The 26,924-nt window shown below is 41.8% G+C and overlaps 1 protein-coding gene across 1 annotated transcript in view; it reads right to left on the bottom strand.

Moving 5' to 3' along the window:
- Positions 1-23,860, bottom strand: part of kirrel3b (kirre like nephrin family adhesion molecule 3b) — a 152,512-nt gene extending 128,652 nt beyond the window's left edge. Inside the window, exon 1 of the mRNA XM_076100965.1 lies at positions 23,740-23,860. Within this exon, the coding sequence (XP_075957080.1) occupies positions 23,740-23,860 (121 nt within the window). The remainder of the gene's footprint in view (positions 1-23,739) is intronic.
- Positions 23,861-26,924: the final 3,064 nt, after the last annotated feature.

Raw genomic sequence — 26,924 nt, 5'->3', positions numbered from 1 at the left:
GAAAATAAGGTTTAGCTTTACTATGTTCTTGGTTTTAAAATCATACCATAGGTAAGTGCATGCATTTCTAAATGATCAAACAAATGCAATCAATAAAAATGATAATGTCCAACACCCGTCTAATACAGCTCGTGCTAAATGGAGGGAGGCTCAATCTTGCATTGAGATATGATCTCTGCATCTGCGAAGCTAGTTGAGCACAGCACATATTAGTCATCCATTTTCCACCCCACATTGAAGTCCCCCAACATGTCTGCTTCGCTTATTACCATAGCAATTTACACTAAGTACTCCCAACCTACAGTGAAGATTTGGTGTCTACACAGTTAAGTCTCTAAGTACAAGCTTTTTGGTTCCATATCCTCTCTACAAGCATACGACAATCCACTGCAGATGCAGACGCGAAGACTCTGCAGAGTCGACCTTCAAGCTGCATAAGCTATAAAACCACATATAACTGAAGCTTGCAATAACTAGTAAATATATAACTTAATGTGGTGGGAAATGTCTGCTTATGAATGTCCTCTCTATTCATTACACAGAGTTAGACTAGATACAACATTTACGGTCGTTTTCTCTAAAAGTTATAGAGCTTTAAAATCGACGCTGTGTCGTGCAGCATTTAGGGTATTTCAAGGGCTAATCCGCCACAGTTGTTGGCAGCTGCTGTTTGTTTACATATGGAGCAGATGTTGCAGATAGTATTTGGGGTTTCACTTCATGGCAGACTTTTAAAGGAAAAATGCACATTGAATGCTCAAAAGCAGAGCTGACTTGCTGGGACAAACTGACAACAAATACCAAGTAACCTGGGTTGCCATCTCAGGTTAGCGCCGCCAACTCACAGCTGTGAAGCAAACACATAGATAGATTTGGGCAAATCCAAAAGGATGATGGGGACGTTCTTGTTAAATGGGAGCATTTCAGATTGCCAAATAGGCAACAATCTACAACTTGACAAGACAGACTGTTCATAAAAACATTGCCTTAGTGCAGGCTGACATTAAAGGGGATTCAGCCTGAGTCATCGCTGATTCATCCCTGCAAATACTGATGCTCAGTACAGCATATCTCGAAATTAATAAAGATCAATCCTGACACTTTTTTAAGTCTGTTATTTCTATGGCTTCCCGATCTTTGTTGATGAGGGCCCTTGGTAAATGAAAAAAAAACGTAATGAGTTTGCATGTCATACTAAGTTGCTGTTTGCCAATAGTGAAAAGGAATACCTCTGGTGAAAAACATTTCTTTTAATAGATCAACTACTCTTGAAAGAAAGCAATCCTGTGATGATAAGTCAAGTTAGAATTAATTTTTCCCAGGACTTGCATAAACAAATGTGACTGTATTCTGCAGTCTAATCCTACTTAATTTCAATGCTCTTGGGATACTTTTGTTGGAAAGGAAACCAGAGGTGCTTACCAGTTTCTTTGAGACTCTCCACTGGCTCAAAAGAAGATGTGAAGAATATAAACTCTCCTCAATGAGACGGTCAGTCCTTTTGTTTGGCAAGGACGAGCACTCGTCTAGCTCCCATCGGTTTACAGTCAGCGGTTGAGCTTAGCCGTGTGTATTTGAAGTTAAGTTGAATACATAAGGCAATAAATCAACTGAAGCTGTACACAACTGTTTATCTGTGTTATTAAAATATAGAACCCCAAGGAAGTTGTGGAAGCAGATCAAACACTCACTCAGAATACAGATTTCAACTGAGTGGGGTTAGCAGTTATTTTGTTGTGGATGACCATTGAATTATGATGAAACCAAAATATATAACGGTTGGCTATGTTTTGAATGAAAAACTGATGGACTTGACAGGAAGGTTTTGAAATCAGATAATAATTAATCAACTGTGATCAATTTTTTAAATCTGTTGCAAAACAATGACACTCATTTGGAGTCACAATAGTTAGTACAATCATATCTAGTCAACCTAGAACTTTTCAAACAAATCTCTCCTAAATTTCTGGAATACAACATTTACAAGCATTTACAGCAAAAAAACGTTTTTTTTTGAAGTCTTGCATTTGTCTTGGTTTCGTACCTGGTTGGATTTGGATTTGTCTTGGTCTCAGACCCAGCGGCTGATTTGGGATCCGCTGTACAGAACGTTGCCTGATTCTACCAACAAAGTGTTTCCTCTATATGCATTCAACAGTGGCCCAGCTCCACTGCTAAATATATCCCTGAACACAATTTGGGCCACCACTCCATCAGAAGTGGTAACTGATGTAACTAAAAGTTCTACAAGTTTGAGAACTGCAAGAGGAATATATATATATATATATATATATATATATATATATATATATATATATATATATATTGTTAGATACTGTGCAAAGACAGAATATCCTTGTTTTTAAACATAAGCATATGAACTTGCTGTCAAGGAGAATCTGGTTCATTTAATGGACATAATTCATTTAGCTTTCTGTATCAATGCTCAGGGGAACAATATTGGTGGCTGACCTCTTTGACGGTCACACCAATCACAAACAGTGGGACTCCAGGCAATGATTGGTGCTGGGGTTGAGGTTCGCAGCAGAGTGGATTCATCACGGAAAGTCAAGATACATTTCATTCATCAAGATTTCTCATCCTATCAAACTCAATAGTGAGCCAATTGGTATTTCAGGCCCCTGGAATTGCCCGTTAACCACAAGGCTGGGACCCTTTGTTTCCCACAGCCCACAAGCAACACATCCGCTCTGTGATGCAATATTGTTGGTTGTACTTTGTCTGTCACTGGTTAAAAAAAAAAAAAAGATTATATTGTAGCAATCCAGTGCATTCCCTTTCCTCTGGTGGCAATATGTACTTGAATCACACCATCCAAAAGCACACATCTTTTCATAAACGTAACATATTCCTCCCACATCAGGCTTGCTGTCAAGGCATCCCCTGCTAATCAGTAAGTCCTCTCGTTTTGCATTTCTGCCCTGCCTTGCTGGTATTTAAATGTATATTCCAGTTGATGTTAAATAAATGGATGCTTAAGATTAAACTAACCAGATTTTTTTTTGTTTCCTTCTTCCTGCACTTATCAGTGACAGAGTAGATACATTGGACCACATAAAAATGACATGCTTTAAGAGGAGACCATCAAACAGCAATGGATCGGTTATGCGGAGTATAAATATTGGCACATTTGGTATAAAGAGGGAGGAAGGGTTCAGGGGATTGTGTACCTTCCTGTCCAGTTATGTGGGCTTGCTAGGTGGATTAACAGAGGTCCTAAACTGAGTGCTACAGATTGTCAGGATTTAGGGATTTGGTGGTGAGAGATTGATGATAGTGCGTGTATATCGGGGTGGAGATTGAGAGCAGATTGCTGTGATTTCGGCATGATTATCCTGTCGGTATTGTCACTGATCTCCATCATCCCGTTTCATTTTCTCGGGAAGTGCAGCTCATCCCAGACAGAGATTCCAACTGCCCCAATCCCAGGCAATGGACTCTGTTAATGGGGAGGATTAAAGGTAACTCTTCCCCTGTTTTTGCATTGCATCTGTATCTCTACTGACCTGATTGTGACCGTCTTTGATCCAAACGTCCTCATTTATGCCAACATTATGAAACATTTGACATGCAAGCATCTTGACTGAAGTTACTTGTATTGTTGGGCCTGTACATCACTTTGGAAAGCCTTGACACAAGCGGTGCGGAAAGTGTTGACTCTCGGCTGGAGGGATTTAGATCCTGGCAAAGGCAGGTGAGATCAGATCAAATCTCAAAATTAGATTATAGTCATTCTGAGAATACGAAAAAAAAAATTCTGCTTCAAAGAAGGTCTGCCAAGGGACAGGGGCCAAAACAACTTGCCAAAGAAAGAAATTAATTTGAAGCAAAAGCAAGTAGTGAGCGTTGGAAGGCGAACGATATTAATCTCAAACATGAGCATATGTCGTCCGGGTGTTTCTTGGCACTGTGAAGTCCATTAACAGCCAGTTTCCATCAAGTGCGATGGTTTGTCCAATGCCTAGGCCACAGTAAGGTCAACCAATCTTTCTCAAATGGCACATTTAAAACAAGGTTAATCCTGGTGCTGTCTCTGCCTTATAGAGGGCGCACTAATCTGAGTGCTCCATTAATAGCCTCGGGAAGGTTAACTCTGAAGCTTTACAGAAGATACAAATGCCCACTTTGAAAGTGGGCATTCTCACACACACAGTCTCACACACACACACACACCTCTGTCTACAAAGCCATTCAACAGTTTAGCCTTCAGGGATACAAACATATAGGACGATGGGACTGTTTTTCTAATCTTATTCTTGATGGTTAACGTCTCAGCATTAATGTATGTTCTTGCAACTCTGATTTCCACTGAGACAACATGCAGCCAGTTCCATTCATTTTTACCCTTTCTTACCTCTAATTACTTCAACCTCAAATTGAATAGCATGACTATGAAGTAAATCAATTTAATTAACTCATTCACTTTTTTTTTTTTTAAACACTTTTCATGTTAAAAACACAAGATAATTCCATCAGCAATCCCATGCACACGGAAAATAAAAAAGATGCTTCATTTTATGACCACTGGCAGGTTCATTATTAGATTCCCTTTAAATAAATTAAAGAAATAATAATTACGAGAAAATTGTAAAAGATAAGGTTCAATTAAAAAAGGAAAATTAGGGGAGGGGGGGAATAACACGGAAGGGATAACAGGGAACGCCATTACCCATTTCACCTTGCCTTGCCTGCAGTCCCACTCACTTTAAGCTGTTTTGTCAGAGTGACACTTCGTCTCACTTTTGATCTCTGCCCAATCTTTGTGACAGGAACTTCTGCGAGAAATTAGCTGTCGGCACAATTTACACCAGTGTGTGGTGTGAGTGAGACTCCCACCACCACAAACCATTAACAACCCCCCCCCACACATCCCATTTCATATCCATGCCTTATCTGGGTGATGGGAGCTGTCATGTCTGTGGGTGTGTTGGGGTGATATATAAGGCCCAGGGCAGGTGACAAACACAGGAGCTCTAAATTTGGAGTTGGCGGAACCTTAGAAATGAGAGTGAGTGGAAACCAAAGGGCACTAGCAGGCAAGATTACAAACCCCCGACTATATGGCCGCTTGTTCTACATCGACTCAGTTGCTGCCACAGTGCCACTTTGGTCAAACAAAAGTGAGTGTGTGGGTTCCAACTAAGGGTTGCCATTGCTACTGACGGTCTCCAGTTGTTGAGACTTGCTTTTGTCTGTACGCTTTTCTTTTCTTTTCTATTGCCTCCTTTCAGACAGTCAATTGGGAAACAGAAAGTTTTCATAGTTGTTTGACTTCAATGTCACATTGTCAGAGAACTGTTTAGCTACATGTCAGTGCAGATTATTCCTAATGCTTCAGCCAACTGTTTCAATGCCAGCACATTCAGTAAACAACACGATTAATTTTCTGCAAAACTTACAACTTTCAGTGAGAATTATCTGTTCTGGAAGCCTGAGATCTCCTTTGTTCTCATGATTTATTACAGGAACCTGCATTCTCTATGCTCGGCTTTTCCAATAAGAAAATAGGACAACTACATTTCCACATTGGTTTTTACAAGTTCTACGAGACTCTGAGGAGTGCTGTATGTATCATGCAAATTCAGATGTGAAGAAAAGGAAGGGATGCAGGCCCTTACAGAGTGTCTCTGTCAGGTGCTGAACACAAGTAAGGGTATTTACTAATGCTAATGAGATATTTTAAGCAGAGGTTAACATTTCTCTTTACTGGAGGCTACACTACCCCTGAGTATTATATGATATGGCATGGAGGGACAGTGATATTAAAGCATAATGTTGTTTTTTGCTGGTTTTGTTTTCAACCTTGGGAAGGCACTCTAACTATGCTATAAGAACAGAAGCATTATGCTAATGAGAGCTTGTCCTGTGAAGAATACATTTGCTGTTGGAAAACATTTTGGCTTCCGCCTTGGGAGCTAATTGAGTACTCTGACAATGCAGTGCTTGGCTGGTTCACGTACACAGAGGGGTGGAAAATTCAATTTCGTAGCAGGTTGAGAGCACTCTGCAAGGAGGAGCGAAAAAAAAGGGGTGCCTGGATTAAAGAGCTGCGCTGGCTCTGTGTCTGGCTCAGTGGGCATATTCTTTACATTTTCCAGCCAACGACTAGTAATGTTATTCTGCTGGATTTTTTTTTTTTGTCAATTGTTAGTCCAAAGAAACCACACTATACCTTAACAACTACTGGCACGATTGGTGTTTTTGGTGTTCCTCTAGACATTTCTTCCACCTTAGGCCGTAATTTCAACACTAAAAGATAATGGACTGCAAAACCAAACAGGCAAATTTCCACCAGTAATGTGTCGAGCACATTCATGCTCAAAAAGGGGAAAACCATTTTGTCATCTGTTTGCGGTTCGATTCCTCCAATGCATTGTGTTGTATTGAATATGTCACTTTCTCTAGTAAACAAATTAGAGCTTTCAATGATTCGTGTCTGTCAATTCTACATGATCAAAGTGTTAAATTAAGTAACCTTTTTTTTTTTTTTTGCAATTTTCCAATCCGTAGTGCAATAAACACTTAAGTGGGTTGACACGTGCCTCCCATGACGAAGGTTGAGTGTCCAAAGACCTATATCTGTATATTTGAGGATCCACTAATTTGCAAGCTCTTAGAGCCTAATGGGAGTCTTAATTAAAGGCTTATTTAAGGCAGGCACATTGGAAAGGTTCCTAATTAAGCCTCTATATGTTCAAACCACAAGAATCAATCGTAAGACACCGATACACATTATCTGCCTAATTAGAGTGACCAGGCTATTGTTAGTTAGAGGTGATTTCCAATTAAATACAAAGTCAAGAGAGAGCGAGAGAAAGAGATAGATAGATCAGGGAACTCTGTGATATAATCAAAGTGGTCTACAAGTGTCCGTCACTATGACCCCCGCATGCTGTCTGCAGTTATATGATGCTATCCAAGTATGTATTGCAAGTGGCAGAGGGACCCAGCTGGTGTCTCTAGCCCAGACCTTGACCCAGCCCCAGCATTGGGGTTGGTCCCAGACCAGTCATAATGCATTGCTCTTCATGCCCATCTCGCTGATCCAGCTGAGACAGAGGGCACGATAAAGTGTCAGTGGATGGCCTTAATAAAACTGGAGATGGACCAGAAAGAGGAATTGGCCCTCCAACACTGATCACATTTCCACTAAAAACACATCAACGCATGGACACATATCCAAAATGACACCATGTAGACTCAGCGACCACATCACAGTCATGAAGCCGTAGTATTCATTTAGCGATACATAATTACTTTTTTTATTAACATGTATGAATACTGAAGACATAATTAATTTACTTGTTTGTTAATTGTCTGTTTGCGTTGCAAATTGGACAAAAACGTTGTCAACATTTCTAATAAGCGGTTTCAGTTCTGTGATGTTTGTCGGTGTTGCTGACTGATCTTGACAAAATAAAAGATTCAGTCGACACAGTGAAGGAAGCAGCAGAGAAAGAGGATGCTGGGAAGGAAAAACAAGTGTACTTTGAAGGTAGGGTTACAACACTCTTGGGACAGCCTGCAGATTTCTCATTGTCATCAACATGCCCTTGATCAAAGGCGCACACTGCCCCCATTGTTTGCACCAGTGTGAGGGGAAAAAAAGAACTTCCTGCCGTGCTCCTCAATACTGAGAAATCTGTTTCAATTCCCTTTGAAAGCAACACAGCTGAATCAAGTTCTTGTCTGAAAAATTAAAATCTGTGCAAAGACCAAAGCAGTGTTTAGTACACATTGATTTTGCCATATTTACTCACAAAGGTAGTTTTCTTGTTTCTTGTTTGACGGAATACTTTGAACCTATTAACTGTGCTGTTTTGTTCTGCCATAGCAACTACACGCGAAACTAAGCACAGGTTTGAATTTGAATCATAATGTGGAGAGAGCCCGTTTTCATTTGGCACCACACTTTTAGAGCTCTATGCAGACAAAGGAGATATGCTCGTAGGCAATGCGGTGCTGTGCTGAACTCAGTGTCTCGCTAAATGACTCTTAATTCAGGGAGCCCTTTTCTCTCCTCGAATACTGAGCAATTAGTATGTGATGCTAGAGGTGCTATAGTTTGCGCTTTGGCATAACAGTGGGACTGTAGAGACGGTGGAGGAGAGGACGAGTGATGTTAATTTCAGTATGGGGGTGGCCAGTCGTGGGAGGACTAAGTAGAGATTGCAGCCTTTTTTTACATTTCCAGCTAGTGAGCAATATCAACCACGTACCTGGCTTTACTGAGGGCATTACCGGAAGCCATTCCACATCTCTTGTCTCATTTGCACTTTATGCCAAAAGTTTTCTATGTGGGTAGCCTTCAGTATTGTTAATGATGCTGCCCTTCTGCTATGTACCAACAAAGTCTGCAGTGCTCCTTAGCGTTGCAGAGAGTGACGGATTGAGAGAGATAGAGACCAAGTAGGGCATCTCAGAGCAGCCAGCGTCCCCTGAACAAATAACAAGAGTTCATCTTTTAGTCTGGTGGATGATTCGGCCACGTGGCATCATAGACTGCCATTCTTTCTCGAGGGCACCAAGGTCCTTGGCATTTCTGACACATACAGCAGCAGTGACAGCCCTGCAAGTGGGCTGGTATTACGTTTATATTTCAGAAATAGGTATAGAACCTCACATTCTCAAGTAAAAACATGCAGCTTTTGACACATTTGTTGTATGTCTGAGAAGAAACGTAAAGCAGACCGAAGGTAGGGGAGAGAAAGACAGATTTAGTCTTAGCTATACTGCATTTTCTCCCTTTCTCTTAAAACACATCTGCCATCAGTCATCTATTTGCTTCACTGGCACACAGGCATATGTTCGAGTTGTCCTGTCATGTTACATTTCGTGAACTTTAAGATGCCCCTGACCTGCTTTATGTCGCCTGAGGGTGAGGAAGCTGCGGGGTGGGATGATGGGATGCATGCTGGTGTACAGTGTCCAGGCATGAGTCTCCAGGGTCAGGTATAAGAAAGTGCACATGTGACATGAAATCATGTTAGTACTGACATGTGGCTATTTATTTCTTTATTTCTTTGCTGTCATACTATTCTCCCCTAGCATGCTCTGGTTGAGTTTCCCCAACTCTTACTGCAGCCGTGTGACTTAATCAGTCTGACAGACTCTAGGTGCCTGGGGAAAGTCTCCCTCTCTCTCCGCAGTCCCTTTCTCCTCAGGTTTACGCTCTCTGTGACAAACTCATTGTGGCACCTTTCGAAATGCAGTGCTCTCTGTTGGATGGCCCTCTGTGGTCTCTTCACACTCACACACATGCATCCGCACAAAGACTAAGTGCACAAACTCCGTAGAGTACATGCCCACACACAAGGCGTGCAGAGACGCACGCGCACAGGTGCATGCAGGGACACACACAAACATGAGAATATGCGACGACATAAATACACAAAAAAATGTGGCTTCAAAAGCAGGATGTACAGTGTCCCCCAGGCACACACATTACGCCTCACACCCCTCTCCCCTAGATACCCTCCTGGTTCCACTATAAGTGCTTACCCAAACAGCTCCCATGCATAAAGAGGAAGCAGTTCTGCTTATTGGTTTATTGTTATTGAGTGACATTCTCAATTAGTTTTCATCAGAGTCCCGTGGTGTCTGACCTCTTGAGTTCTTTTTCAGAGCTCATTATGAAAGCAATGGGATTCTACGTCCGTGGTGCCGGCTAGCCTTGGCTCAGGTCCAATACATTCTGGCTAACAAAGTGGGCTAGAGACAACTTCAGCCCGTGGTTAAGGACCTCCCCGCAGGGCTCAGATCCTTCCCTATTTAATGCAACATCTTCAACCACTCCACTGAGAACTAAAAAATGATTTATTTTTTGTTCTGGAAAAGCCAAATGGCAATCCCCCTATCAGTCTCTCTTCTTTAGGGACCTGTTTAAACTTGGACAGAAAGCCTTTTCTAAAAAAGGCCGGATATCATTGCTAACAAAGCTGAGGGCCTTTTGGAAATCAAAATTAATTTAAATGTTAGTAATACAATTAAATTAATTCAAAATCACGTCTTTTTAAATTAATTTAAAAAAAATAATAATGATAAAAAAATTGACTGGATTGAGGAAACCTGTGTTTAATGTCACAAGATAATCTATGATTGGCATTAACTGCCCATGCTGCCAAGTTACCTGGTTTCTATCAAATGGATATGACTCAGAGGCAGTGTGTTCACTTTGCCAAGCTGGGAGCTTTCATTCTTTCAAATTAGGTTTAACATCACTCACTGTGCACCTGTCAGTTCTAAAGGGGCTCTTTTGCACTTTAAATATTGGCTGGTTGTAATTTTCATCTCGCATTTGACTTATTTTGTGTTTTACTTTTTCCCCAAGTCAAAGTCACAAAGTCCGAGTGGTCCATTTGGAACCTTTCTGACCTGCCTTTCTTTCAGAGGTCTCTAAATGGACAGCTTTCAAACTGATAGCACCTGACAATTGCTTCCCCCGACATACCACTTCACCCTACTCCCATCTCGTCTTGTCCTCTTCCACATGTCTAAGCATTTTAACAACAATGGCTTCCAGACAATCTCTGGCCTGGCTGAATTGATGGAGCAAGGGTCCTACGGAGCAGAACAATCTGCAGATTTCTTTTTTTTCTGGAAGGCAAAACAAAAAAAGGGGGAGGAGAATGATGGAGGGGGGGATTCTGAGGACTTGTGATAGGTCTGCTCAAGGATTCTCTCATTCTTCTCCATTTTCAACAGAAGCTGCAATGAGTACAAAACATTTCCTATCTCTCAAAGTGGCAATTTGCCCAGTTAATGCTTGCGTTATGTGGGCCTGACATCCTTTCATCCACCCTCTTTGCACTAATCGAATTATTTTTTGTCCTTTCATATCTTGGCTGATAATTCTCACTTTATTCCCATTAAGCTTTGTTTGTTCACAGCGATCTGTTGCTGTAATTTATTAGAGCCGTCAGCTGTAAATGATGTGGCATGCCGACACGGCCCTGCAAATGGAGGCTCCCCCCTTCCCCTTCTCCTTTTATGGAAAGCTGCCCTAGTTTTTTAACAGGGCGAAAGAGGGAGACATTACAATTAAGGTGGCGACATCGACCCCCTGGTGGCCATGCTCAGGGACCAGATGTCCTGTCAGAGAGATGCCGGCCCTCACCTCCAGGGAGCTCTCGGTTGAAATCTAGTTCATGTCGCAGTGGGGGAACACTACTGCTCCTGTTCCATCATTAATTCAAGGATATCAGATTCTGGGAGTATGAGCCTCATTTTTTCTTCATTGTTGCCAATTGTTTCTGTTTTATTCACTGCCTGTTCCGCTCACTCCATACATGCATGACGGTCAGGATGTTTATTGCTCAACTCAATCGAAGCATCAGCATCTTCAAAGCATGATACCCACATGTATGCTGAGACAGCAGAGAGATATAATGGCTCTTGGTGGAAAAAGGGGAGCTTAATCAAATGAGAGACAGATTGCAATAGCATCAGTATGTCTCTGAGATTCATTCTGCATTACCTGTTGAGGCCCATTCATGCATGCAACACATTTTTGGTTTGTCATCTCATTAACGATGGAAGGAATTAGCATGATTTTCCGGAAAGTAAACAGTCTGCTTGGCTTGCTAAGTTGCCTTTTTTTTTTTGTTCTCACCCTAGTCCAGGTTCAGGATGTTTGACAGATGCCCGCCTATCAATGCTGTATGAAGTACATGTCATTTCCCTCACAGGAGGCATTAGAGGAAAATGAGATCACAAAGAGACCCCACAATCTTCACTATTTCATTTCCCAGCCCTGGATACTGCCTCTCTCTCTCATTTTGTCCTGCTCTTCTTTTGTACAAGGCAGCTGCTGGTTTTTGAGATGAAAGACACTTGTTTGGCAGCCTTCAAAGAGTCACAGAACTCTGAAAGTCACTTGTATTGCAGAGCGGTTCATTCTCCATTTTATATCCAATATGGAGGTGCTGATCAAAAGGATCAGAGATGAGGGAGAAGCTAAAAGATGTCTGCTTTGGAGTAAACAATAACAATGCCAATCCCCAGACCCACAGAAGGCTCTCTTTTAAGGATTGTCCTTCAGCTAATGCCAGCGAGAAGACATATCACTATTTTTGTATCTGAAGTGTCTTTGGTCTTGATGAATCTAAAGGGTCAGAACACGTTACTTATAGCTGTATTTTATTTATTTTTTTGCAATGTTAGAAATTAGTGTGGACAGATTGCATTGTTTTTTTACTGGTCAATTTAGGTCCAATGTATCGAATACTATATTAACACAAATTTAACTGATTCTATACATCTCAAAGCAAAAAAAAAAAAAAGTCAGCATTATGAAGTTACAGAGAGCCTGCCGATGAGGATCGACAGTTGACGACAAGCCATGAACTCTCCACTCATTGTGGAGCTCACCCATCTGGAGGGGACTGCAGGAGATTCAACATAAATGCATGAGATCGTTTCTCTGTTTCAAATGAGGTTGTGTTGGAGTTTCTGCTGAATCTGAGCAAATTGCATTTTTTTAATGAAAGCCTTGTTAATAATTCACGCTCATAACCTGGGGAAAGTTTCGGGGTCAGGAGTTGGAGGACTGGAAGAGTTGGGGGGGGTCGGGGACACTCCTGAACATCCTACATATGTGTATATATATATATATATATATATATATATATATATCTTAGTCGAAACAGATTTGGTTCACACTACTTCATAACATTTTTTCAATGGAAACCCTGTTATATATATATATATAATATATGAATATATATATATATATATATATGTAATATATATGAATATATTATATATGAATATATATCCGTATGTATACAAACAACAGGGTTTCCCTTGAAAAAAGCGTTATGAAGTAGTGTGAACCAAATCTGTTTAGACTAAGATAGGCAAACAATATGAAGTAATAAAATTAGCATACAATGAAAGTGAGGAATAATCGCATTTGCGCTTCTTTGTACATGTGCGCAAATATTATACCGAGAGAACAAACACACTGGCATTAAGGATTACGGCTGCAAGACGCAGATATGTTTAATTTGCTACAAGAATGCTCTCCCTTTAGAGATTTTTCTTTCTTTCTTCTCCTCTAACTTTATTTGCCGAGCGCTAGATATATTTGTTTACCTTGGAAGCCATTGTGTTGTCATTACCATCATCCGTCTATTGTAAGATAACATTGCCTTTCTGCTGAGAGGAAATCCTCTAGTCATCCTGAAAATAAATGAGAACAAGTTTTACCTAAATGCTTTTCTTTCCCCCCAATGACACCATGAAATCCTTCAGATTTACTTTCTATTTTCCTCTTACTTCTCACTCTATTTTCTGTGCATCAGTAGTGACCATCTCCCTCCACATTCCCCTAGATAAAGAATGTTATATACAAAGACAGTGCATGGTCAGACTTAGATTCCATATATCACAAACCCAACCACCGCAGAGATCAGTGCTTCCAGGGAGACTACAAATCTTGGCAATAACACTGCTACCATTTTCCCCAAAACGCCTCATGGGTATCAGTGATGAAATGGGACCTAAATTGCAGTGAACCTGAGCACTGAGCCTCTCTAAACTAGATACACCTGTGATGATGATACTGCAGGGTAACCAGGATGCCAGTGATTGACAGTCCATTTTATTGCAACTATCCCCTGGTCCTACTTCCTGCTCTTAAAAGAAGATGAGTTGCTCACGGCAGATCTGCCTATCCACCATACCCATCTCACCTGATGTTAGTTCTTTACAGGGCGCTGTCCATTCATCAGTCATTACACAGGCCTTTCTCTAGTAACATTATCGCTTTCGATAAGGCTTCAATAAACTGCGCATTGCTTTTAGGGCTCTCTCTCTTGCCACTCTAATCCAATCTCTGATGAGGAGTCCGTTCATCATCGTGCACCACAGGCATTTTCTGTATCGCTGTGGTCTTGGTTGCAGAGGAAGTAATGGATGGTCCTGCCCTTGGTTCAGCCCAAGGCCATCTGCTTCCTCAACTGTTGGACTTCAGCTTGTCTCAAATGGGTCTGCGCTGTGGTATTTTGATTTGATTAAATCAGGTTTAAAAGGTTAGAGACCGAGGGAGGCAAAAGGGTTGCCCTGCCCAGTATTGCGAGCCAGTCCTATGCCATTTAGCATTGGGCGGCGGCCAAAGGAAAGTGGAAAACTGAAATGACTTCTGCGCCCCTTTGTGATTTGCACTAATGTCCCCCAGGGATTGAGCAATGACCACTGTGAATTTCCCCCCAGGACGCCAGCCAGATTGAAACCCCTGCCAACAGATTTGAAAGGATAGCAAATCATTTAAATTCCACAATGTGCATTAGCATTTTTTTCAGTGCCTGGGCCAGCCTCCACAATATTAAATTGCACTTGATAAAATAAAATAAAAATCAGAGAGTGCGACAAGAGCTCTTCAACCTCCAAATCAGCAAAGTGAATATTGGAGTGGCCCCTAAAAATTAATTACAGCATACATTAATTCACTTTGTTTATTTTATCAGGTTTCTGACATCAGTTTCAGGATCCCAGCGGAAAAAGAAAGAACTTAAGATAGAAGGCACTGAAAGGTGCAGTGTGGCAGGGACCCAGAGCAGTGGAATCTATCTAAGGATTGCCTTTAGCTGATCTTGCTTGTGGCACCACATTATTATTGTGTATAAAAATAGGCTGCACATTAAAGTGGGCAGAGTGAATCCCAGCAGTACCATATTAAAGAATCATCAGACTCACAGGCTTGCAATCAATACAGCTATTTTCTTATATAAGGATATATGAATGTTTGAGAATCAATACAAACCTTAATTTGTAGCATGTTATAGAACCTAGCAATACTGTTCAGCCCTCACTGCTCACACACTTCAGGGTTTCTTATCCGTTATTGTGCTCTGGCAGATTGCTCTTTGGTAATGCGAGTGAGGTATAGAGTGTGTGTGTGTGTGTGTGTGTGTGTGTGTGTGTGTGTCTTTCAATACATGTCTTCTTGTGGGACGGCTGTGCCAGAAGAAGCTTTGCCTCGTAAACAACTGTTATGACACAGAGCCACAGGGCTCACGCTGAATTCATCTGGGTCCAATAGAAGGATTTTCTATCAACATGCAAACCAAGCACCCCGTGTCGAAGATTTCCTACGACTGCTGATAAATTCTCCTGCATTCCCTCAACAAACACACAGATAGGAGCGGAGTTGGCGCAGTGCCAAGATTAGTGGTGTTGAAAGAGTGTTTTGTGGGGGAGGGGTTATAAGCAGGGCAGTTTCTGGCTCCAATGCAAACATTGCGATCTTCACTAGTGAATGGCCCTTTCTTCCCAATTGCCCAATTGTCTTAGTGGGACAGGCAGGTGGCTCCAAGCCTCATTTGGCATCTGGTGAAAAAAAAAAAAAAAAAGAGAGAAAAAAAAAATACATGCACATCTACATAGTGTGTGGGAAAGTTGGGGGAGGGTGGCAGACATTTTTCATTTTCAAAGCTTCACATTCCCCCTTTGCGTATTTCAAAAGTTTTTGCTTCAATCAAGAGCAAGTTTGTGCTGCTATTGTGTCTGATGTGCTTCCCTGAATAAAACATCGTTTGGTTTCAGTGCCAGATCAAATAGCCTTTCAAAAAGCCATGCTTCTCACTATTGGTGTCTGGGTACCATAGAGGGAAATATTTTCTTATCCGTTTATAAAATAAAAGGTATCGAGCCCTTCCGTTTAGCACTGCTGAGCACAATTTAGATGCGTCTACTGAAATGGAAGCAAGTAGGGTGGTAGTGCCAGAGGCATATCAGTACGTTTGACCGCCCCACACCATGGTGTTTTACAACTGTTCCCAAGAGTGGACTTTATTATATTGGAGTCCAGACACATGCAACAGCCCCAAGGTTTACTAACAAAGGGAGGTACCGTACATGCTATCTTATTGCCATTGTCGTTTTCAAAACATGCGCTGCAGTTGTAATGGCAGGCAGAGACACATCCGCATTCATTCACAGGTGAGAAGCTTCTCCCTCCCCTGATTCTGCTTGTACAAGTTAAAAGGCTGATTTGCATTTATATTGCCATTCGAGGCTTGCAGCTGTAATTATCGTGGCACAGTAGCAAATGCGCAGACGCCACACAGGCTCACATGCTATACACACACCAAATGCATGAGAAAGCGTGCAGGCATGAGCCATTGTTATGAACCTTTCGCATGAGAACGCCGGGACAGTGAGGAGCAGAGGAAGTGATGGGGAGAAAACGGGGCAGAGGAGAGACGGGCGACTTCATCCAGGTGTGATATTGAGCTGTACCAGAAACTTCCCGCCAAACACTAGGAAGTCGTTATCAGATCAGCAACCCAATTCCTCAAGTGCCTCCTGTGCTGAAGCACCACATGCATCTTCTTCGCTCCTTCCTAACAGCCCTTCACAAGCATGTCGATGCATTGGCTGGCTGGTTTACTCACAAATGTTTCGAGTAATAGCGGGGAAACGCAACATGACACAGGTCACAGCCCTGTGCGGCGGTCGGTGCTTGCATGTGATTTACTGCGCCGATAGCACTCTCCCAGTGATCAGGACAAGTCAAATCATACATGAATGTTTTCTTACATACTAATTAGTCAGCCAGGCATGCAAGCGGTTACAAAAGCTCTCTGCGTATACATGTACATTACTGACCATGCATCAGCCTCTTAGGAGTATGTAACAACATACATAAGTGACCGTGTTTCAAAATGAGGTCGGGTGTATGTGCTCGACATACTGCTCAGCTAGAGCGACAACACTAATCATGCACAAGATATAAACCTTGACCTTCAGACTTAAAGCTGCACTGACCCAGGTGTCAAGTTTACGAATCAATTCTGTGTGACTAACACTCTGAGTAATTCAATTGAATATTGTAATTATTAGTGAAGCCGCATTTCTCCAAAGATAAAATGTATTTCACTGTATTATCTTCATATTTAAGTGATATATATGTAAATTCATGTCACATACAAACTTTGGCAGATATATCAGAGCATGTCTTGTGTTGCTGTCCTGTGAAATTGCCATTGACCAACTTGTTTTATGTATGGCAATGAATGTATATAACCTAACCTGCCCAGTTGGCATTACTGTAAAAAGCTAAAATATGTATTTATTACAAACATCACAACTCTTAGCTTTATTCTAGATTGTAGTCTAAGGTAAATATAGTTTAAAATAATTGACTGTATCACTATGAATACACTTTTGAAAATGAATAGAAAAATAATGAAAGGAGAACATCCAAAATGGCAAAAGATATATTTTTCCAACACTTTGTTTTTTCAACATTTTGTTTGCTAGTAAAATGTGTGAGCAAAACGGGGGAAAAAACATCACCTGCATAACCTTGTTTTCTTGTTTGCACGACAGATGTTGACTCAAACACAATGACGTCAACCGTGCATGGTAACAAAGGTGCACTTTATTTCTAGAAATGCATCTAACAATAGCAGAACTCTGTGTTTATGGATCTTTTTCTGTTTTGAATATAAGGAGTAAGTGCCTTTTTCTCATTGCCTCTATACAGTATAACTCCTGAAACGGGCAAAACCATGTAACCAGAGGACCTGCTGGAGTCTGAGCTGAAGGAGTTTATGGTGAAGCTGCATGTTTTTATCTGGTTTTGCGGGAATCGAAGGTGCTACCGGTGAAAAGCATAAATAATAACTATATAGAAACAAACAATCATTTCCGTGATGATCTCGTTTACTCATGTAGGTCATATAGAGGCATCAGTAATACAGTTGATTCATGACTTCATTACATTAGTATAACTTTAATCTGAAGCAAAGATCACACTAGCAACTTACCAGGGAGAAAGAAAAACATAATTGGAATAACACAAGATTAGCAAGATCTTATAAATTGAAAGAGGTATACATTTGAATAGCTGTTTCAATAAAGAGTTATCGTTTCATCATAGGTTACAATAAAGTTACCTGTTAATAAACAATGTTGGTGATCTACAGTGTTGGCATCGTCTTCTTTTAACAATAACACTCACTTAGCCGATCTGTCAGACAATCCTCAATTAATTGACATAGGTATTATATAGTTTAGCCACTCACCGTAATTTGTTGTCCTTTTATGTTTTGGTTATTGCAAGGCCGTTTTCAAACCCTCAGTGCATTTAAATTGCCCCATAGCGCCACCTACTGTTGTGGAGGGCGAACGACTCGGCACAGTCACAGCGGAACGATTGTGCCAAAAGTCAGATGATATTTTTTTATTCTTTGTAGGATATATATCTTTTTGTAGTTGTAAGATATATTTGTTTCCGAAGCATTGGAAATATGTGGTTCATTGTTTTCGATAGGTATGTTTTGTATTTGCAAAACAAAATGTATCGTGTTAATGGTGTTCTGTATTTCAAAACCACACTGTGTTTGTTAGTGAATCGTAGAGCATTGGTAAAATATATTGTCTTTGTTTGTTAAGTTTTGGAAGGAAAGTAGCTCCATATAATCTCTATTTGAAAAAAATGTAATCCATGCAACCCTGTGGAGAGAACTTTCATTCAGTTAAAAGGGTGAAAAGTGAGACGTGAAGGCTGAAAGTGAGACAAAATGAAAACTTCCTCATTGTGAATGTCTTGAAGAAAAGTCGTATTAATGCCTCAGGTTTGCGAAGCAGGTTTTTGACAAGAAAGGAACAAACTTTGTATTGTTACACGGTTTGAACCCACCTTGTTGAGCAGCAGTGTTCAACAGATCCCAGTAGTGAGTTAAAAACTCTATTTATCAAATCCTCCGCTAGGTAGGAATGGGATTAGCAGAAAATAGACACAGTCAAGCTAAAAACACCAACATTTTTTTTTTCTTTAAGCCCCGCTGTGCCGATGCTTTGTCCTCTTCAAGGAAAAATAACACAGTATGATCCACCACTACTCTACTCACAGCACCCCAACAACTTAACACACACAGCCCTGTGGAGCCGACTTTAGACGCTTTACTTGTTGTTTCATGTGCATTAAACTGCAATTTAGAAGCCATTAATCCATCCCATAATCTGTTACCAAATAAAATCCTGACTAGGTTTAGAAAGGGCTTCCGCACAATTCCCGACATTTAATGGTCCTCTTACATGCTTCCTAAAAATCATTGCGGTCCAACTATGTCTCTTCCTGTCATCCAAGGATAAAGTCTCAGGTGGGTGGAGATACGTCAATGAATAAGTGTAGCTGCTAACCCTGTCTTTGCAGGTGACCTAGTGATCACAACAGCATCTGGTTGAATTACTTAACACTGCCGTCCAACGGACATGTAATCCGGGATAATGCCCTTTTGCTGAGTGCTCCAATCTGGATAAATTCATCCCTGAGGAATGAGATCCAGCAGCAGGGTCTCAGGGAGAGAGGAGATGAGGCGCTTGGGGGTTGATTGGTTGGTACTAAAGAAAACTGTTGGGGCTGGTAAGAGAGTCTTCTAGATGGATAATGAAGCCCGACTGTAAACAGCTTGATTTTGTTGACTGGCTGCAAGAGAGGAAGCAGATCATTGCCTGGTTTTCCAAGAACCCTCCAAACTAATCATATTCGCTTCCCTGGCTGACCTGAATCCTGACAGACTCGAAGTGAGGCTTTCATCCAGTACTGCAGTCACCGGATATACTGCACTTACTCAAATTCTGCATTTTTAATTTGGCACTGCCTGCAACTGAAAGATTTGGAAGGTTGTGCTCTTACATGAACACATGTCCATCTCTTTGTTTTTTGATATATGTATCTAGTGTTAGATAAAGTCTTAGCCAAAACAATTTTTTCTTGGAAACAGCATATCTCGTTGTTTGCGACAACTACTGCCAAACATTTGGGACTTACAAGTTCGAGCTGTCCAGCAGCAGCCTCTTAGATTATTTATTCATATGTTTACTTATTACCATAAATATCCAACAGGGCACTCGGCTCAGAAGGATTACAGGGGGCTTAATCTATCGTGGCACAGAAATGAGCAGGGGTCACAGTGGCTGAGGTGACTTAAGCGGGCTAGCCTTGATGGGACATGAAGCACAAACAAGAAAACAAACTGCATGCCACTGGGACCCATCAGAAACTGATGGCATCATCTGTCACTCACTGTGTTTGTATGGCATAATCCAGACAGGATTAGCATTACTTATACCAACTGCCATGTATGGTGAGGGCAAGTCATACAAACAGGAAAGGACACTTCCGTGTTTCTTACCAGGCTTGCACCCAGACTCCTGTCTGAATACAGACATATTCAGTCTGTGTTCTGTGGTTTTAAGTCATCTTACTTGAGCTGGAAATATGATGTATGGCTTATGACAACATGTAAGACAATGTATATTGGTTTTAGCATTCTGATAGAATGGGGATAAATCAATTGAATACCTCTGAGTCATCACAGTCATAATCTGTCCATAAAACTGCAGTGCGCCCTGCTTACAAATAACTATTCATAATAATGAGGCAGAAAATTGGTATTTATGTTTGAGTAGTGTTGTGCAGCGTAATGGGCTGTATCTCTTTTTTCTTTCCCTTTGGAGAAGTGAGAATGATTTCTCCGTCTATAAAAAATTCACACATCCAGACATGACATTGGAAAGACATTTAATTATACTTTGGTTGAGAAATATGTATCAAAGCCTGGCGCCCATGAAAAGCGGATTTAGAGTCGTCAGTCAGCAGTTAATAGACAGCAGTAAATGAAATTGGGGCTGTTGGGGGTGCTAAGACATGCTTTCCAGGACTAAGAAACAGCTTAGTCTGGCTGGGTGGTGAAATCGGGGTTTCTGACACGAAAGGCTGGGATTTAATGAAGGCGATTGGGGGAGATTTTTAGGAAGATTGGGATTTCATTCCTGTGCAGCAGCACTGCCCCTAGTGGGCAAACCTTGACTCGAGGATAGTCAATATTTAATTTCCCTGAGACAGTGGACCAAAAACCAAGTGGCCGAGACAGTTTCCATATAAATTTCACAAGGTGTCATTCAGAGAAAGAAGAACAGAGAAAAGAGAGACGCAGAGGAAAAGAGGCAGAGGGGGAGAAGAACTGAGCCCATACACTTAACAATGCCAATGTGTGATTTTTCTCAAGCACATTTTCTTCAGAGCCTGGCACATCCAGGACAAGACGATTCTTAAACTGCCCCTCCTCCCCCGGGACATAATGCTCTCACATAAATTACCCTTTCCCCCGACAGAGGCTAGGGTTCTCAGTCACAGTGCATCGCACAGCAAAATAATAAAAAAAATTGATTGGATCGAAGGAAAAATGGGTAAGAGGTGGTGCGAGGAGATGGACGAGGTCCTGGATAAGTTTGGCCAGAGGTGAATGTGTTCCAGGAGTCTCCCAGATCCTCCTGACTGCTGCTGTGTCATCTGTCACTGGCAGGAGAGGTGACAGCGAAGTAAAAGGTGCCCTCGATGAGGTAACAGCACAGTCAGGAGCGTCTCGCAGCAACTTTCCTTCTGCTAAGTCTCCCTCTCTTTTCTTTTTTTTTGCTCCAGACCAAAGTTGAGGGAGGAAAAGTGCCCAGTGCCTCTGCATATGGGCCGACTCTTCTCTCTTGCTCACTCTCTCATTTCTCCCCGTCTTTCTTGCGCTCTCGCAGGATAACTGCGTCTAAGTATATGACTGCTATGGCCGCAACTCCCCTCTGTCCCCCTGTTCATAAAATTTAAATTGTTTTCTGCTGCTTTTTGCTGACTCCGACTCGGCACATAAACAGACCCGTAATTTGTTCAACGACAGTAAGCTACAGGGAAGCACTTTTTTTACTCCTCGGAGGCACGCATAGAGAAGGTAGGTTGTTATCCCCCGTTTACCTGGCGGGGAAAGAAGTGTTTTATTTTATGGTAATAACCAACTGTGCTGAAATACACAGCAATCCCTTCTCATTCCAGTTGCAGCAGTCGCCTCATTCCAGCTGCTGCTGCCGCAGATACGGTGTTCGTTTCTCCTATAACCTGGGCTAAGCCTGTGATGACATGTGAATGAAAATGTGATTGTCACAGAATACAAGTCAGAATTAATGTGTGCATGGCAATGAATCAAACCCCCACTGCAGTTTGTATGTATAATATAACTAGGACGTGATACAAGGAATTAACTTGCAAGAAATTGAAAAAGCAGGGCAATGCAGCCGCAGTAAGTTGTGGATTGAAAACTCAACAGATGCTGAACAGAGTGTAGAAGAAGAGACTAATGACTGATCATGTATATCTGCGTCACAGTACGCACAGATGGTACAGAAATACTTGACAATGAAATAAGAGGGAGAGGATACTGCAAAGCAGCCACATCAGTAATGCTTACAGCCTCAGCACCGTGTCTGACGTACTATAACTGCCCCGTAACGAAGGCCACGACCTAGAGAGAAAGCGTCCATTGCCTTGACTCTGTCCAATCTCTGGGTGGACAGCTTGTGCAACTGTCCCAGGTCACGCACAGTCCATAAAGAAGTCATAAAGAAAATAGATAACACAGCTGACACCATCTCTCCCGTTAAAGCACGGGAGAAGCAAAGAGAGAATTCGAAGCGGCATCACTCCAGTCTTTTTTCAAATTAGTCTCTGCTGATATTATCAATTTATTCTCTTTTCTTCATGAATAATGAGCCAGCAGGAAAGTAGAATCACAGCAAATTGTTCTATTTGATGAGTGGTGTTTTATTTTATATATCTAAATGTGATAGGCTGTAAATCAATTAATGCCGTAGAAAATGTTCTCGTGTCTTTTGTTGTTGTGTTAGCGACTTTGAGCTTTAAATTTCGACACGTGTCAACAAACTGAGACCTCATATTCGGACATTTTGCCTTTTCTGTGAAAAAGGTTACAACTCCCTCTGGGACACAGCTAAACACGCACACGCATAGACACGCAGACACACAAATTCATTCATGCAGTGCCCTCCTTAGAATGTAGTCCGACGCGACGGGGTCACACTTTGAAAGAGAGGTGGCCGCTGTGTCATTGACCCCCGACCCTGCGGAGCTTAAAGCAGGGAGCTCGCTGTGGGCCCGGCATGGCGCTAGGAGCTGACAAATACCCACTGTCGGATTCAGCCCTGTGTGCGTCCGTTTCATCCAAATCCCACAGACACCACAGAGGTAGAGTTCTGCTGTACTTTACTCCACCTCTATTGTCTTCCAAAGACAACCACCTGGTGGCAAGCTGGGGAAACAACTAATCCATCCTCATTCTGTCCACAAACAGACTGTCTAGGAATGAAAATAACGACAGCGGATACTGTCCAAAGGGCTGGAGCTGCCAGGCTTTACTCATGAGTCTGCCTTCCAAAAGCGCTTTGCCGTTGAACTTTTTCTCTCTCTTTCCTTTTGCCCAGACCCCCCGTAGTTGGACTCAACGGGGAAGGGCTGTCATTTCAAAACAATGTGACTCAGGACTGAACGCTTGACTGAGCTGATCTAGGGTTAAAGGGCTTCGTTTGTGTGTGTCAATGTGTGGGACAGCAATATAAAGCCTGCATAGGAAGCATTTAACTTGTCTAGTCTGAAGCCTACGATGAACTACTGATGGGAAAGAGTGCAGCGTACAACTATTTACAGCCCCAGGACCGCCAAAACTACTTTATTTCCTCCTTTCTCGTTAGGCATCAGACCTAACAGTGCACATAGGAGCGCTATAGTATAAGCGTGTCAACACAACGATGGTAGGATAAACATCACAGCAAGATGAATTCGGAGACACCGTTCCCAGCCAGCAAGTCACACAGCAGTCACAAGCACGCGAGATGTGATGAATAAGCAACTTAATCTGGAAAACTTACCATGTCCGGAGATCCACAGGAGCAGAAGGACCCAAGGGATCATGACTGTGGAGTGTTGAGGGCAAAACCTACGAAAAACAGTGGGCGAGTGTGAAATTGAAGTTGGCAGGCACAAACACATGCACGAGATGAGACAGTGCTCCTCTGTGCTGCTCGGGGGGACGGATGCTACGGTCCCTCAGTGGTGTCTCCTTTTACCAGTGGAAGGCTGGTAGTCTGTCTTCACTTCAGTCCGTCTCTTCTTCTGCTGATTCCTCCTCTTCTCTGTCTCTCTACGAGTCTCCTTCCCGTCTGTGTTAATCTTCAGAGTTGTCGGCGGTCAGCGCTGCCTCACACGCTCTCTTGTTGAAGTGAGCCCGTAGACTTTCTGTGTCTCCGCTGCTGACTCTGAGCACACACACACACGCTCACTCTTTCTCTCTCGCTCGCACAGTTTCTCGCTTGCCCATCCATTCTCAGTCTCTTCAGTGCTCACTTGCCCCCCCCCCCCCCCCCCCGCCCCCTCCCCCTTTACTTCTCTCTCATGCTCTCTCTCTCTCTCTCCCTTGCTCCACCACTCACATCACAGACACAGTCAAGGGATGGAGCTCCACAACTAGACTCCTCCCTCCCTCCCTCCGTCTCTCTCCCTCGCTCTCTTTCTCTCTTCCTCTCAGCCTGGCTGTCTGGGTGGCTGCGGCTGAGTGAGAGGCTGAGAGACTCGGGTCCTCACTCTGGGAACGAGAGCTGCCGTGGGGGAAACAGAGAGGGCGCAATTAGAATGAGAATAGGAGCGACTTGGCCTCTATAGCTACAAATAACACAGGCATCCACAAAACAAAAAGTGTAGTGTTACCCCTCCTCCCTGTTTTGACCCCCTGCCTTTTTTGGATTCTATGGACGACAGTGAATTGAACTGTGAGCTGCCATCCCTGAGAATGGATAAGACCCTATTAGCATTCAAAACCAAAGCTGTAGTATTATTAAATAGTATCCTTTTTGTTTTTCTTATTTTAATAGGGGTGAATTAGAGTCACTCACTCAAGGAGCCACGATGCAAAACATCATAAAATGTTAAAGTGCATCGCATGCTTACTGACAAGTTCTCCTTGTTATGCTTGTTAATTATTTAAAAAGAGGCATATGTTCCAGGCCAGTCCACGAATAAAAGAGCGCCCTACATGTCTTGTACTATAAAACACCACGCTCTACTGTATATCAAGGACACTCAAGGGTTTCAAGGAAAGGAAGTTACCATTACATTTCAATCTTTATGCACACAAATTAACTTATAAATATTAATTTGAATATGTATTCATATTAATTTGTACCTCAAATTAAAGAGTTGTGTTAAATTTGTTCCCTAAAATAAGTAAAGATAAATATGTTATCTCCAGATGAATAGTATGATATTATAGCAAACTAAGTCTCCGGTTGTCATGGCTTCTTTTCATATTTGGGTAGTTTTTATATCTTCGTTTAAAACATTTTTGGAAAATAATCTCCATTGTTTTATCCATGCTAGCTGTATGGCTCTTATTGCCATGTCGGACTATCATCTGAACCACCACTTTGGTCCAGATTAAAATATCTCAACAATGGATGGATACCTACTGACTTTAATGAACCCCTAACCCATTCTCCAGTGCCACCATGAGGTCCAATTCCTTGTTTTACTTTCTTATTTTTTTTAAATTGTCATGAAATTTAGCTCATACATTTGTGCCCCCCTTAGAGTGAATTGAAATAGCTTTGCCTTTGCTGCCTTACTACTGCTGAAAGGACGAGTCCGTGAGAGAGCGTTGGGGAGAGGAGCGCAGCGCTGTCAGCGCTAACGATGTCCCACTGCCTCATGTCTCACTCACGTGTAAGAAAACACCTACCATTGAACAGCTGTTGTTAGTACTCACAACTGTCAAGCTAGCATGTCAGTATAGACAATTGTGTCTGCATATCCTTGTTGAAGACTCCGGTCATGTGCAATGAGTTGCACTGTTAGAGTGCAGGCAGGCTGGTCTCAACCAGCATTCGTAGCTTTATCTACGTAAAATAATGTGCCGTGATTGGTACCCGACAAAACCATTTAGTATGTTACCATATGTTCCCCGTGTCAAAGGAGAAGTCAACATTGATTTATTTGTCACATAACTTGCATACTTCAGAAACAGCACTTCCGTAGTTTTTTTTCCCATTTCTTCTTTTAAAACAGATTAGGTAAATCTTAGGTCATACCTTTCTTTTTTTATATTCTGGAACAGATAAAGCCACTGGCGAAATATCTTGAAGAGCAAACAGAGGTTCAACCTTGACTTTCTCCTCCTTCTAGACATCCTAGGACCTAGAATCGAGAAACAAAAAAACATAAACCTATTTCTTATAAAAAATGATTGACACGCACATCGGGACTAGTGGGACATACCCTCAATTAATATAAGATGTACAGTAAAGCCCAGAGCCTCAGATGAGAGCTCTGATAAAGACATAGTGAGCACTGCATGGGGGCCAAGTCTGCGTCATATCAATTGAATCCATCCCTTTGACTTCCTAATCTAATCAAAGGGCCAGAGGATGGCAGGTGGTCTTTTCATCAGTGCAACTAACAGCTACACACAAAAACAACCCCACTGCGACCGAACCAGAGGATAATAGATTTGCATTCTGCCTAAGAACATGATGAGTAGGGGCAACAAATAACAATGCAGCTTATGTGCTTGAAGGTTGAGTAATGGGGGTGAACGAGGTAAACAGGCAAACAAATGTTTACGTCCACAACCCACAATCCTCGACTTGGTACAATAAACCCTCAGCCTGGATTACTTAATATCTGAAACATTTGGACACATTCAAGGATGATGAGCTGAACTGAAGTCATCTTGTTTGTCTGGTCATCAATATTAAATAATATCAAAATCCTACAATAAACTGGTTAAATATAATCCCACTCATTTCAATGTGTTGAGAGAGTTTACTCAAAAAGTTCACTTTTTGTTTGCTGAAGCCTGATTCTCATTTTGCCATTTGCGCATACAGATAACTGCAACACCGGCATTTACAGCAAGAAGGGGAAAAAAAGATTACTCAACTAGTCAAAAAAAACTGAACACGGGAAAGAAAAAAAGACATAAAAAAAATATATGACATCAATGACATGCTTTGTATTATAATGTCCTTACACAGGCAGAGGGGAAACATTAGTAGATGTCTAG

Source organism: Anarhichas minor, unplaced genomic scaffold (assembly GCF_050575085.1).
Source record: "Anarhichas minor isolate MPS153535 unplaced genomic scaffold, ASM5057508v1 ptg000026l, whole genome shotgun sequence".
NCBI classification, from domain to species: Eukaryota; Metazoa; Chordata; class Actinopteri; order Perciformes; family Anarhichadidae; genus Anarhichas; species Anarhichas minor.
This window is presented reverse-complemented; position numbering and strand designations above follow the sequence as displayed.